A 15689-nucleotide genomic window follows, 5' to 3' on the forward strand; every position below is an offset into this window, starting at 1 on the left:
TTACTGTTTCATTAACTCTTTTTTACAAATACCTTCAAAAAAACAAACAGACATTTGAACAAGTGAACTTAGGTTGTCTTTTACGTTGTACATTTTTATGTTTTGAACTATTCTGATGTGTTAGTCTATTAAAAATGTAAAATAGAATAAAAGTTTGATGGATGTTCATGTACCAATTCTCTATAATCTTTTTTATGTCTGTACAGAATCATACACGTGTACTTTTGTTTTACAGTGTTCTCCATCACAGTGGCACATATCCAGTCTCTGTTCTGTTTATTTAGATGCAGTGAGTGACTGGCCCAGTGCACACGGTTATATAAGAAGAAAATACCATTTCATAACAGCTCAGAGGGCTGCACTAATACGGTACCTGTTAAATATGTTTACAGAAGATTACCATTGTGTACATCTATGAGCACTTCCCTCACCAGCACACGGTTTCACGTGTCACATGTAGCACTTATATAGACCTATACATCAAAGTTACAGAACACAACTAAATATGGTCTCACAACACGTCTCTTCAAAGGACAGTAGTCTGTGCCATAACAGAAGACATGTTTTAACACTCAATCCCACATGCAGCATTATTCATACATGTTTATTTTTTATGTTCAATTGGAAACAAAAATGCACATTATGTGCACTTTGTGTTTCATAATATACACTCAATTGCCTGCCAGGCTATGTGAGACTGAAGTAAGGTATCTGATATAAATGTATTATACGTTAAGATCATGGTACTTACCAGTTTAGACAGTACAGCCTTTATATAAAGCTGTCACAAAGTGTGCCTCTAATGAATTTTGAGCTGTCCACAGAGAGAACGTTGCTAATGAAGGTGGAGGGTCTTAATTCTGCCAAGACAATCACACACATTTGTGCGTCCATATTAATACCACATCAAACAGTCCCTCTCTCTTTTGAAAATGATCTGCAACTCTCAGTGAAGTGTACTTTGTTATTCAGTGGCTAATGGTAAATGTACCTTCTGCCTGCGTTTGTTTGAGGGTGCGTGTTGTTTTATGAGACCACTCCACTCAAATCAAAGAGACGTGCTGCTGCTAACGCTGTGGGTGTAAAGAACAACAGGGTTTTTCCTGGAACAAGCCACTTATAGAGCAGACTGGACTGAATTATTTAACATAATATACAGATGCTTTGTGCTAATAGTCCACAGCTTCAGTTAGGAGGATTAGGAGTGGGTCGTCAGAATAATGGCACCGTCTGACCTCTTGTTCTGTACACATCTGGACTGACACGTGCACAGTATGACCTACATAAGCGTTTCAGTGAATTTTGGAGAATTATGAAAAATCAGGACTGTTGCCATAATGATTAGCAATTTTAAACAAAATAGTATATCTTTTGAATGTGAACATCCTCAAAATGTTGCATAAACACATGCTCACATCCAGATTTAACTTTTCTAGTGGAGGGTCTGCCACATGTTTATGGAAAAGTTATTGTTTTGCTTTGGATTTTCCAGAGTATGGCATTAAACACTTCCTTTAATGCAATTACAGATGGTTTTCATAGCTCAAAAATACATTGTTCTTTAATCCCATACTGTACTAACATAATAACATATCAGGTAAAGCCACTGACTGATTCATTGATTGATGTATTATGTCTGAAACTGTAAAAACATAGTGACTTGTGTTCCAGACCCACTCACTATCTCCATGACATCACCTGTTCAGCTGCAGTGGGCACAAACACAGCCCATATGTTCAGGTGAGAGTCCATTAACATACCTCTGTCTCCTGAGCTAACAGTGTAAAAGTCACCAGTGTCTACAACCTCTCAGCTCAAAATAGTAACGCTCACGCACAACAATCAGCATCTCTTTGTTGACGCTTAGCTGTTTAATTAAACAAATTGAGTAACTGGACAAGGGTGATTCTGTTTGGCTACAGTTTGCAATCAGCTCAGGATCACGCTGTAAAAAAAACTGCCTAGACAAAATATCTATTACAAACCTGTCTCTGAAATCTTTGAAGTCTGATCCAGGATAAAGTTAAAAGACAAAAGCAAATATGAAAACCATAATACATGTCAAAGTTGTTAAAATGTGGGACAACATTAAAAAGTTAATTAAGAATTACTTAAACTGTGTATGACGCTTTCACTGTAATGTCACAATACATGAGGAGTAAGTAATAATACGATACTGCATTTATGTAAATCACCACACATTATACTGTTTAAACTCCTCTTATGTTATACTAAAAAATCCAAGAATATGCACTTAGGACTTCTTAGGTTTTCTTCACGATACTTAAACTATCACATTATTACTTATAAAAGAAGCTACAACTGTTACACTACTAATATTGAGCTTTATATATGTTTGAGTGAATACACAGAGCAAGGACAATACATATTTGAACTAATATGGCACATTTTTAACAAGCAGCTGACACAGAGCTGTCACAATTGAATGATAAGGTGATAGTCAGTAGAAGCTGTGCTCCAGTGGTTAATGGGTCCAAAGGTTGAAAGAGTAAAGTATGCGGGGCCGGATGAGCACGTTTACAGGGGAATGACCCTCATCGACACTGGGGGAGAGCAGGGAGGATCTCTCTCTCTCACACTCACTCTCTTTTCTTCAGCTTCTAAATGCATTGATATTAACAAATGAGACTCATAATTCCTGCAAGTGTGTGTATAACAAAGAGGAATTGTCACAATAGTTTTAAGCAGGGGTGGGGGTAAAGGGTACTGTCCTACCAGTGCAGGGAGGGGCACTTCACAAAGTTTGAAATATGTATTTTTTTTTTTATCAAACAACATGTAGTACGGTCCCATCAAGACACTCTGTACCCAGAGACCACATTTTGGTGCAACATCACTGCTTTTAAGTCGGTTGTTTTTTGAAATGAAACAGGATCATAGAAGCTGCTTGAAGGTCTATGTTTTGCTGCCATCTGGTGTTAAACTTTAATATTGAGATTTTATATGCTATTGTTGATACTTCAGTAGTGCTTTTATATAATTATTATATGAGTGTAGGTATATACCTAAATATAGGCTTCAAACTAACAAACTAAATAAATAAATAAATGAATGAATGAATGAATCAATGAATCAATGAATCAATGAATCAATGAATCAATCACTCAATAAATAAATAGTCTTCTAACTTAAAACAAGCCTGCCAGTTCCATGTGCTTATCCACGGTTGGTGCCTGAGTCTTATCTGGCCGTGTGCACATTCTCAGTCAATATGAATCCAGAGCCATTTCCATCCAAATTGTATTTATATCACTGCCACAGTCTGGCTCGGGGAAATGATCTTGGGCTTGACAGCCCATCTGCAAATACCAACTGGGGCACTGTAACGTTCCCAAAATAACCCGGGATTCACACACAACACGGGCGCGCGCACAGGGCTGTACCAGGCTCTAACTGCACACGCTTTGACGTTGGTCCATTGTTTTAGTCGTTTATTCCTCTTCACATGTGGCTATGGAGAACGTGAGAAAAGGGGAGGAATCGGAGGAGGTAGAGATCGACTTGGACTCCAGCGATGAGTTTGAAAACGGAGAGGATCCTGAGGTTTTGTGGAAGAAGGCGCCCCCTGTGTTTGAAGAGGAGGAGGACATTCACACGTCGACTTTAGTTGAAATCAGTGACACCAAACCATTGATAAATTCCAGAGATCCCAGAGGCATCAATGACACTCTCAAGGTAGCCTGCAGAGTTTTTATTCAGTTTTAGTAAGAGTAAGAGTTGGAGAAAGAATGCATGTTTTTCAATGTTTTTTTTTTTTTTTTTTTTTTTTGCAATAAAAACACCATACTTAAAAGTTTAAAGCCATTCTGACAAGCAAGAGGTCTAACCCCCAGAAAAGTGCACATTTAAATGAATAGATTTAATATTATGAATTTGAACTTTGAACATACCACAGTATTAATAATAATGGACAGATGAAAACAGACTTGTCCTGTGCACATTCTGCTCCCCTCAAAGTGCTCAAAGTGTTTTTTTTCTATTTTATTTGTTTATTTGTTTATTTATTATCGTTATTTGCTCACCTCACCAACCCTAATCTAAGCTGCATCACATGAATGTATTGTGTTGTGCTTTAGGTGACATTTGAGGATGTGATCGCCGAGCCTGTGTCCGTGCGCAGTGGGGACCGTGTGTGGATCTGGAGCCACGCCCTGTTCGAGGTGTCCCGGGTGTGGATCTACAGAGCAGTGTCAGTTCTGCTGGCCATCCCCCTGTCCATCATCACTGGACTGCTGTTTGCCCTGCTCAGCTGCCTACACATATGGTGAACACTGACAAGGACACACATGGCTGCATCTATACATAGAAAAACATAACATTTAAATTCATTCCTGTTGAGCTTCCTTTACCCCAGTATTAAAAAATTCCTCGTCAAAACCTGATCCCACAAGCTAAGCAAGTTTGGACCTTTTTAGTACTTGAATGTAAACACCAGGGGTCACTCTTCAATCCAATCCATTTTATTTATATAGCACATTTCATAAACAAATTGTTTCCAAAGTGCTGCACAGAGACAAAGTGACATAAAATAAAAAGGAACAACAATCAAAAATAAATAGGTGCTCATTTAATTTGACTAATAACTGTACATAAAATCAATAAAACACATAAAAATAAGGACACTCACTGCTTAAGGACACTCTTGTTGTGTCCTTAAGCAAGACACTTCACACGCTGCATCTGTAATTTGCATCAGAATATATCTTGACTTAACACATGTTCTATTACCTAAAGTACCTTCTTAGTGGTTTGCAATAATTCTACATTTGATGCAAAAAAAAACATGAGTCTGTCCTGTACCACCTTATAAATGTAAAGTGTTACATATTCACAATAAGGAGGCTATATGTTGCTTTCTTGTTATGAAGTTGTGTTTCCCTGTGTTAGGATGGTGGGCCCGTGTATCCAGTGCGTCCAGATTGGCACTCGTTGGCTGCAGAGTTTGTGGAGTATCGTGATGGAGGTCATAGTTCAGCCCCTCTTCACCAGCGCTGGACGGTGCTGCGGAGGGTTTAGCGTTCACTTGGCCAAAGAATGACACCAGTGATAGTGACAGAGTCTTGCTAGATTTTTGTTTTTTTTACTTTTAGGGCAACATAGGCATTCATTTTGTAAAAAAAAATAAAATTAAAGTTTAAAAATGCTGTATGTTGTCAACCAATTTGGTCTCATTGCCTTGTCAAGATTAAGATATATTTTACATTTGTTAGCTTTTTTTTATTTGACTGAATGCATTTTGTAGAATGAACATATTATGCAAACTAAACAACGCTACAATAATGACCTGAGTAAGATTTGTCCTCGAGTCGAAACATGTTTGTGTTAAAATAAATTACACTTTCCACAGCTTTCTTTTCAAACTGTTTAATTATTGTGTCTGCCCGGATTGGGGTTTTAGAAGAGTGTGTGGTCCAGTGGGTCGTCCTAGTAAATGTTTCTTAAATTTCTTATATTGCAACATTTTCTGATCTATTTTATAATGTTGTTTTCTTCAAGCATAGTTGTGTTTTGTTTCATTCATGTAAACAGAGTAATAATACGTTATAATAAGTTTAGTGCTTCACTGACTCATTCTGTAGAAATCCACCATGTTTTTCAGCCCCATATAATATTTTTTTCCTTTATTTTTATCGATATAAACAAACCATGTGTGTCCTGGACTGACTTATCCACCTGTCAATCACACCGGTTTTCGTGAAGTATTGAAGAAGCGCGTTTTCTGAATCCCAGGCAACTCACAGGTCAAGTCATTTTTGCATATAGGACCTGTCTCCCTCTCTCTCTCTCTCTCCTTTTGCCACACCAGTATGACCACTGCCCCATTACAGAATGCAGAGCTCGCATTTAAATATCTCCAAACATAGAACTGTGTCTATTTATTATTGAGCTTGCGCTTTCATTGAGCTTTGTGAAATGCAACATGAGCCTGCTTCCTGCTTTAAGAAATACTTGTCACAGAGGTACCAATGAAGGACCAATGGGCGTGACTCTTCTTATGAGCTGGGACGGGGCTGGAGCTGCAACATTGGGTTAGTGAAGGGAAAAGTCTACTACTGCTGCCATTGTTTTGTCTGTGCACCATTTTAGAATCATATAATAAAGTAGAAATGGACATCAGTGATTTGAACCACGGTGAGGCTCAGAAATTCAGGAGGGACAGTCGAACCAGAGAAATAGACCTCATCAACAGAGACCCCAATCAAATCAACCAGGATGTAGTCAAGGTATGGTTCTTATTTTGTGTATTTATACGAACATTTCTGAGCCTATATTGTGTATGTTACTGGTTAATTTTGAACTAATATGACACAGCTTTAGGTGTTGGGACTTTAAACATTTCCACAGTCATTATTTGAGCCTCACGCTGAGCACAAAACTGCATTAGTCTATCTACTAACTAATCCTTTATCTTATCAGCCCCTGCGTATTATATTAAAGGAAATATTTTTTCTTCAAATGGTCTTTTCCATCAAACCTGTCAGATCTATGTACGTTTGTTATCTTGGAATCTTGGAATGTGGGTTTATAAGGGTTTATCTGGATGCTAATGTTGTGATTAAATGGATAAACAACTGCATTTTGGCTTAATTTAGATAAAGGCAAATTTGTGAAAACATTGACTGAACATTAATAAAATGATCGTTAATAAAACATGACCATGAAATAAATCAGAACTGTGAGCAATATTGTCAGATCGTATAAATCCCCGCCCTTTCTTTTGCATCTCTAGGTGGAGTTTGAGGATGTGATCGCTGAGCCCTCTGGTACTCACAGTTTGGACGGTGTGTGGAAGACCAGCTACACCACATTCACAGTGACCAAATACTGGTGCTACCGCCTCCTCTCAGCTCTCCTGGGTGTCCCTCTGTCCTTGCTGTGGGGGGCGCTGTTCGCCTTCCTGTCTTTCTTCCACATCTGGGTGGTGGTCCCCTGCACCAAGAGCTGCCTCATAGAGTTCCAGTGTTTGGGGCAGATGTACTCTCTGGTTTTGCACACGTTTTTAGACCCACTTTTTGAGGCGCTGGGGAAGATATTCAGCAGAGTGAAAGTGGCATTACGCAAAGAGGTGTGAAGGTTTCATTAATGGACATTTCTGCAATAAACACAGTAATATGTTATAAGTAATGTTTTAATTCAGGCTGTATAATATGTGCTCTTATGATGGAACTTTTTCTGTTGGGGCCAAAATGGGGACACAACCGAATTGAATGTAATTTTGAAATGCTTTGACTAGGCTACTGTTTAAATTACACCCCAAAAAAATAAAAATAAATAAAAATAAATAAATTAATTAAAATACAATAACTCATTTTGTGTTTGTTATTAAAATGTATATATCCATAGAGTGAAATATTTTAAATCTGCAAGTTTATATCCCACATTATACAAATGTGCACAAATATAACATACCAATCAAATGGTTACTTTTCAACTTTGCATGTTTTTATTTATTTTTTTAACATAACAGACAGTTTCATTGCATGTCAATACTGTATATCGTGTCTGATGGTGACACAAGGTGTATTTACAGAAGATGTGGGATAGGGGGAGCCCTTGCATTGGTTTATATTGTACAAAGACATAGTGACAATCAAAAAAGGAACATATTTATATCAGGCTATTCCCTCATATGTGCAAGGAGAATCACATTGTTCATAAGCCTATAGTTTTGTATTCATTTATTATACATCATAGACGTGGGCTGAACATTTGAAGGTCTGTGCTGACCTAAAAAGAGCAAAGAAAATCCACATAAAGACATACATACAAGCTGCAGGGATGGATCAAATCTGTTATGTTCAAACGTAATTATTAATTTTGAAAAGCCAAGCCTTCAGACAAGAAGAGTTTTAAGTTTTCGCTTGGGGTTTAGTCTAAATCCAGACAGAAATCTCATAAATCAGAAGTCTCCCCTGTCCTTCACTGAGTCTGCCCCCCCGTGCTGGACGTGTGGGACAGGCTCCTCTGGCTGCACGCGTTCTTGATGGTGTGCGTGGACGAGCGGCACTTCTGCTCACACTTTCGGTCACAGCTGCACGTGGACACGGACAGGTACTGACCACAGCAGCAGAAGAGGCACTGCGCCCCCTGGTGGAAGAGGTGCCCCGCGAAGAACATGTAGATCCAAGGGTTACAGCAGCTGTTCAGACTGGCCAATAACATGGAGATGATGAAAGCCATTTCTGAGGGCACAGACACATGGGGGCAGTTAGAGACATGTTCCTTAAATTTACAATAATTTGATTAAAGAAGGTTTGGTAATAATAATACACAGGCTTCAAATTCATGGTGACAGACTTAAATAAGAAAAATAAACTCTCCTTTTGAAATGCAGTGTTTGCCTAGTTTAGCAAAGTACCCATGACTGATGCAGATTGAGTAAAAAAAAGACCTGAAAACATATGCCAAACATAATTTCCTTTAAAGGTGCACTATGTAACTTAACTGTTGGAAGATTTGTCACCTTCTTGTCTCCATGGAGATGTTTGCTTTACCTGGAATGCTCAACAGGCCATCTTACATGTTTCCAATAGTTTTTTATAACTGAAAAAATACCCAGACCAGATATATTGTTAGTGGGCTTGCTTCTCCACAGATCTTATATGGAGAAACCTGGTGGCTTCTGGTTGCCTCCATGAAGATAGACAAGTTTAATGACATATTGTGTAACTTTTTGGGCAAAGCAATAACATCTCCAACATTTAGAATCAAGTCCAAATATGCCTTTACTTGTTTATTGCGCAGTAAAAAATATGTTTTATTTGATTTTGATTTTATTTGACATAATTAAAACGGACAGTTGTGTAATATTTTTGGCAAGAGTTGGTAGTCAGAGGTTTCCATTCCAAATATAAATTGTACAGAACATATTTTTATAACCTAAAACAGACAAAACTTTTGGGATTCACGGTATTCGTTGATAAATACTTTCAGACTCATTTTCACATCAAATACCACAAGATTTGGCTTGTAAGTCTTCAACAGGGGGGGCAAAATCTTCTCATACAGCTCATGTCCAAATGTGGATAGATGTGGATGGTATTAATGAAAAAACTGATAGACTGCATATCAGGTCAAATCACTATTATGAAAAGTTTTTTTTGAATGTGATAATAAACAAACCGTTGTTCATTGATAAGCAAATGTGCCTTGAGAAATATGCAGCAGTCATCCTCTCCCTCCCTGGCTGGCTAATGTTGTTGATGCTACATAAACCTGAAGCATATTGGCAGAACAAATATATTTGATAAATATTTTCCATTTCTAAAGGCTGTCCATGAGAGGGATAAACGTGTCGTATTGAGTGTTTCCAGTCATTGCTCTTTAGTTGACATGGAAAGTGAATAATATCCAAGTTCAACAGCAGAGATTGGAAGATGCATGTTGTCTGAGCAGTTACACTCTCACAAACAGTGTCCTTGTGTGTGCACGTTGTCATTGTTAGGGGCTTAATGTGACCGTTGACAAACTTGATTGGAGTTGTTGTGATAGATGGGAAATATGAATAAAATAGTAATATTTTCATCATATTTGATGCCACAGCTTCCCGTTGTTTTGCCAGCCCAATAAAGTGGATAAAAATCTGAACATATCTTGTAGCACAGTTGTTTCAGAAACGAAAACGTTGAGGCAACACTAAAATGACCACAAGCTTATCAGTTGTGGTCAAAGGACTTAAAAGAGGTGATGACAGGACTTGATATGAGAGATGCCAAAGGAAGATTAGTTACTGCAAATACTGAGAAAGCTCAGTGTTCATTGGTTCAAACATAAAAATATAAATATAGACCACAGCAACCATACACATCTGGTTGCCCATGATGTTCATCTGTTATAGATTATATATAAGGCCCATAAAATCTAGGGAAAGTATATTTTAAAGGAAGGGTTTGTAGCCTGCAATCATTAAAAAAAAGCACAAGCCAATTACAATGAATCTGGGTTGCCAGTGCCTTAACCTGCAGAGGGGATACATACCATTTGTTTTTTCATTCTCAGTATACAGACAGGCCATGTCTCATGTAAAACTCAAAACCTCCAGAATTTACTCACTGAGCTGCAGAGGCTGCACTAGCACTGATTAATGACTGGCTGAAGGTGGTGAGGTTGAGGATTCAGATCAGAGTGAGTCCTTTAGATTTAGACATAGGAACTGGCAAAATGTGAGGATAATTATCTTGAGAACCAAACACCACACATCAAGAATAAATCAACATTCTAATTAATCTGCCAAAGCAATATTTGATTTGAGCAAGTTACCTCGTGTCTTGGGGCACAGGGCAGGTTTCAGGGGTTTACTTAGGTTTACTTATTTCAAAGTGCTCACAAAATATGTACCAGTAAAGCATGAAACGAGTAAAAGTAAAATTGTTGGTAAACTGACCTTCTCTGGGCGCAGCAGGGTCCCAGGCAGACCACATCTGGACAGAGAAGAACGGGGTCCAACACACAATGTACGCAAGCACCACCACGAAAGTCATTTTAACAGTGCGGATCTTTGCTTTGGATATGAGTCTGACGCTGCTCACGCGGGACAGGTGATGCGCAGACTTCTGGGCTCTCGGGGCGCGGGCCAAAAAGCGCTCTCTTCTTGTCTTCATATTAAAATTCTGCCATATCTTAAAACAAATGAGTCCATAGCAGACAGTTAAAATAGTCACGGGTAGAATGTATATGCTGATAGTCATCCAGGTGATATAGGCTTTGGCGCCCCAGGGATGCACGAAGTCCCCCCAACAATCGTACACGCCGTTACCCACGTCCCGCAGAGAGAAAATGTACATCTGAGGAACGCTGAAAACCAGACTCAGGATCCACGATGCAGCGACGCACAGCCGGTCCTTTCTTTTGCGCACGGAACGCAGCGGCTTGCATATGGCCAAGCACCTGTCCACGGACATCAGCACGAGCATGTACGTGGACGCGAACATGCCAACGACCTGGAGGTACTTAACCAATCTGCACAGCAAATCCGGCCCATAGAAACGGAAGGTGATGTCCCAAATGAGCTGCGGAAGGACCTGGAACACAGCTACAACCAGATCCGCGAGGCTCAAGTGCTTGATGAAATAGTACATCCGAGACTGGCTGTGCTTGGATGTGCGTATCGCCCACAAGACGCACAGGTTCCCAATGAGCGCCAGAAGCAAAACCAGGACCAAAACAGTCACTTCCACTTTGGCCACGTCTTCGTTTCGCTTTAGCGGGTTCACTGTGATGTTTCTCAAATAAGTGTCGTTTCTGTGGCTCAAATCTGCCCACGAGATGTTGCCATCCTGCTCGCGTAAAAGCTCCTCCATCGTGCGTAAAAGCACCACCCGGGCTCAGTTAGAAGTCACATCACAAAAACTACGGTTCACTCACTTAAAGTGGGATTACGAGAATAAAACATTAACTTTCTATGTTCACTTACATTTGTAAAGGCAGGTTTTAAGACCCTTGCTGAGCTATTAACTGTGTTTAAACCTTATGGAGCCCAATTCTGTCTGCCTCCACTTCAGCCTCTGCTTCTCTGAGAGCGTCTGGCAGTAACCCTTTCCTCTCTCTCTCCACAACAGTTTGCGTTCTCTCCCATCTCATACCTAGCTGGAATTATGTACTCCTCATTATATTCATCAATTTCATCTAATCTGCATGAATGCATTTAACGCATGTGTAAAAGGACTCAAGTGTTTCATTTAAAGAGTAGAAAATTCCTATTTGATCTGACAGAAAATCCCTCTTAAATACCGCATAGGGCTCTTGTTTTCTCCCAAAATATGAAAAACAATGTTATCTTCAGTTGAATTGAATTACACCCAAAAACAGAGATGCTGTCCAGCACTGAGCCTTCAAATCCAGTCACAAATTATTACAGTTGAAGTGGAGTCAGAATGGTTGCCAGAGGTCAACCACAGATGTGTACTATTTAGCTTTGAGTGCACACTTTCACATTGTTAAAACAACAACATACCAGAACACATAGGGATAAAGTTATGTAACATTTTCACTTTTTCCAGTATGCCTTTTATACCAATCATCATTAGAGGCAATCAGTTCACTTCAGTTTGTTTGCCATTGTATAAAAACCACATTGGAAAAAAGGCCATTTCTATACAATTTAATACAATACATTAGTCTAGTACTGTATTGTCTTACAAACACCCCCAATGCAGAGGTCAAGCAGAGAAATGTTTGTTTTTAACCCCATGACCCGATTGATCTAAGCCAACATTATGTCCTGTTAAAACAGAGAAGAATAGGACTTTCATCTCTCTAGAAGTTCCTAAGTGAAGCAGGGGCCTTCAATTGCTAGCCTAGCATAAATATACAGAACATGTATTTTGATGGAACAGCTAGAACAAGGCTGACATGGACAAAAACACATAATCCTCCGGAAGCGTATCCATTGCAATGTAAAGACTGTGTATACAATGGTGTTAGCTCAAACTGCACTCTATATTTTGTTTTTGTTTTTTTCATAATGTGCCACATTGTTCATGTTTTACAGTGTCTTACAGTGTATTGCATTACTCAGTTATGGTTTTCAGAATCAAACCCTCAAACATTTTGGGTAGTGCCACCAAACGCAGCAGGGGTCCAACAAACTGTGACATAAGACTGACCCAATATGTGTCATTGAATGAATTTTTAGAGTGAATTATGCATGAAGTAGCCTGTACACTGCATAGAGTCTTAGACTGTTCTTGGATGAACAATTCAGTCTCAGGATATGCAATTGCTATACATGTATCCGCTATTAGGAGGACTGATTATATAACATAGAAGTCAGTTAAATATGATTGTGTTCCAGGATAACATATTATCCAGTTCCCCAGTCCACTTCCATACAACAGGATAAGGAATAATGCACAACTTCCACACCAATACTTAGATTTCCTCTATCCTGAGGGGGGGAACATACATCCTAAAAATGTAGAAAATCATTACTGAGGGGTTCTGCAAGAAAACTTTCACCCTATGGCCTTTTTTTTTTTTTTACTTATCCAGGGCCCAGTCAAAGGGGCAGGAGACCACAAAACAAGTACTGATGTTATCAGCATCAGTGCATATAATGAAGCCAAGCCAGAGACACAGCTCCAAAGACTTTTTAGGGCAGTGTTTGTGAAGAGGAGAGCAGGTTAAGTGGTTCATGACGCAATCTTTGAGTCTGGACACTGCTTCCCTTTGTGTCATTATTAAAAATATCAATGAGGTTTTCCTTTGACAGTCAAAATGAGAGGTACGATATTATCTTCATCAAACACAAAGCAAATCTTTTATCTTTGTAAAGTCTCCTGCAAATGGACATATTGTTTGACACTGGCACCAAACAGCACCCAAAACAAAGCTGACAGTACACATATGATAATAAGGATGTCTTCCTCATAAAAACAGAATAGCACCAGTAGGTGGTGACACGTCAAAACCCCTATAGTGATAAACATGTTTTAGATCTTGTCATCTAAACAAACAGCATCACTGAAGGAAGGAGTGATTAGTAATAACCAAAGAAATCATTGCCTCAGATTGGCAGCCACTTTTCTGTCCGTCAGCTTCAGGACAGCGATGGTGGCAAAAGTAGTTTACCATTTGTGAGTGTAACCGAAAACTATTGCAAATACATGTAATTGTAAGTGGATATCTTTATTTAGATTTTTTCATTCATTCAAACACTAGTGTACAGACACTGGAGGCAAAGCAGGGGAGGTATGTTGCCCAAAATAGCAGCAAGCAGTGCCACTAACGGAAATTGAACCACCAAAAGATCAGTGGGTGAATAGCACCTATAACAAAGCTATCATTGTGACCACGGAAGTATATATCTGATAATCATGATGGTTTGCTATATAACAAAAGAATAGTACAGCAACAGCAGGGGACAACACCTCAAAAGCTCTATAGAAACAAACATGTTATAGGCACAGATCTTGTCTTCTAAACAAACTGTACCCATTGCTGTGTCCTTATTAGCTCAGATCTCTTTGAACTGCTTGCTTCTCACAACAGGACTCTATAAGGCCGTCATTGTAGCAGCTGAACTCCCCTGAGGCCTGGCACTGCTTCATTATTATCATCATACTTTCTCTATACATTTTATAGGCATACAAAAGCCTCTTCATGATATCACTATAGCAGAACTGTACGTGTTACTTCACAAAGGCACATTAATACATTATATTTCAATTAGCATCATAGAAAAGCATGCACATATGTAAGATGTTTGGAGGATATGCTAACTCAGTGCACGGTGAATGTCCATTTCCCTAATTCCTGAGATAAAGGGATTTGGGTCTGTGCTGTACATGTAACCCAATGCCAAAATTCAAAGACTAATAGGTCTTTGGTTCTTTGACCCTCTTTTTGCATTAACGTTTGTCAAAAAGCATTAATTTAAATGACAAACATAGTCACCAGATACTTCTGAGAGGTTGTCTCTACATCAGCACAAGTGCAATAGAAATGATACATATGTTTTACTAAATTGCTGTAAATCTTTATTCTGAGAGCTAAATGACTGAGGGTGAGGATGATATTTTTTATGTATTTATTTGGATTTTTCCAACAAGACACAATGGATCAGTGGATGAATGTCTCTACTAACTTAACAGTTTTTGATGGAGAAAACAAAGATTTAAAAGAGGGTATTATACAAAATTGACCATGTTTTAATGTTGTTTCTTCACATACAAAACAATGCACTACAACTTCACAAACCTGATGCAATGTGCTGTAGTTTTAATAGAGAAATGTACACTGATCGCGTTGTCATATCACTCTGAAGGCGAAGTGACTTACTGCCCCCGCACAGCAGTGAAACTGAAACTTTAAAACATTTTAATACATTGTTTTTGGCAAATACGGCATTTGCAGAACAATAAAAGGTAACATGGTGATCTAAATATGTAATGTGTTTGCAATTAATACCTCATAAAAGTGTAATACCCCCTCCTTAACAAAATTCAGTCAACATTCTTACACTTTTGGCATCACCACATTGGCATGATTGAACTGCTAGAGGTTGATTTTGCAATACAACAAAATATATGTGAACTGTAAACTTGAACTATACAAAGTGATCTTGATCCTGAAGTGTGTAACCACAAGCGGCTGCGGTAAATCACATTATCACAGCAGAACTGATACTCCACGACATACGAAGAACATCCACAAATATTTGGTTTCATGTTGAGCACACATCCTGAGCTGAAACAGATGAGGTCTCTACCCTGGGTTTTCAGTTTAGATTTGACATGGGGCAGGACAGTGAATGGACTTTATGTTACATCCCTGACCACTTCATCTGCCCCTCTGTTTTTATCACTGCATGTTTTATATTTGAATGGCTATTGCTATGTTGTGGCAGTGGAGGGTGATACTAGTCCAGAGGTATCCCGCAGTGGTTGAGGGTTCAAGTCCGTTTCCAGGATGACAGAGGAGTGTGTTGCTCCAGCTGCCCCATGGATAGCACAAGTCTAAACCAGCAGTCAGTCTATAGGCCTAACCTGAAGCATGTGTGAGGAGCAGAGGTCAACAATCACTGCACCGACCCAATCATCGTAGCGTGACAAGGCTGAGAGCTGGTGTGAACACTGCCAAAGAAAACAAACCACTGTCCATAACACACAACACTTCTCACCTCTGTGGCTTTTACATCTTTGAGGAGCTTAAGGGTGTGTTCATACTTG

At 39.0% G+C, this 15689-nt stretch overlaps 3 protein-coding genes across 3 annotated transcripts; 2 read left to right on the plus strand and 1 right to left on the minus strand.

Annotated features, from left to right (window-relative positions):
* Nucleotides 1-3387: 3387 nt before the first annotated feature.
* cav4a (caveolin 4a) lies at nucleotides 3388-5238 on the plus strand. Its single transcript, XM_033967066.2, has 3 exons — nucleotides 3388-3696; nucleotides 4098-4285; nucleotides 4909-5238. The coding sequence occupies exons 1-3, from the start codon at nucleotides 3475-3477 to the stop codon at nucleotides 5057-5059; spliced, it is 561 nt and encodes a 186-aa protein (XP_033822957.1). The 5' UTR covers nucleotides 3388-3474; the 3' UTR covers nucleotides 5060-5238.
* A 636-nt stretch (nucleotides 5239-5874) lies between these two features.
* LOC117371569 (caveolin-1-like) lies at nucleotides 5875-7265 on the plus strand. Its single transcript, XM_055221888.1, has 2 exons — nucleotides 5875-6245; nucleotides 6752-7265. Exons 1-2 carry the CDS (start codon nucleotides 6129-6131, stop codon nucleotides 7091-7093), a joined length of 459 nt encoding a protein of 152 aa, XP_055077863.1. The 5' UTR covers nucleotides 5875-6128; the 3' UTR covers nucleotides 7094-7265.
* Nucleotides 7266-7909: 644 nt separating this feature from the next.
* Nucleotides 7910-11433, minus strand: oxtrb (oxytocin receptor b). The gene is made up of 2 exons (XM_033967269.2): nucleotides 10406-11433; nucleotides 7910-8204 (listed from the first exon to the last, which is right to left on the minus strand). Exons 1-2 carry the CDS (start codon nucleotides 11319-11321, stop codon nucleotides 7942-7944), a joined length of 1179 nt encoding a protein of 392 aa, XP_033823160.1. The 5' UTR covers nucleotides 11322-11433; the 3' UTR covers nucleotides 7910-7941.
* Between the last annotated feature and the right edge of the window lie 4256 nt (nucleotides 11434-15689).

This window comes from Periophthalmus magnuspinnatus, chromosome 5 (genome assembly GCF_009829125.3).
Source record: "Periophthalmus magnuspinnatus isolate fPerMag1 chromosome 5, fPerMag1.2.pri, whole genome shotgun sequence".
NCBI classification, from domain to species: domain Eukaryota; kingdom Metazoa; phylum Chordata; class Actinopteri; order Gobiiformes; family Gobiidae; genus Periophthalmus; species Periophthalmus magnuspinnatus.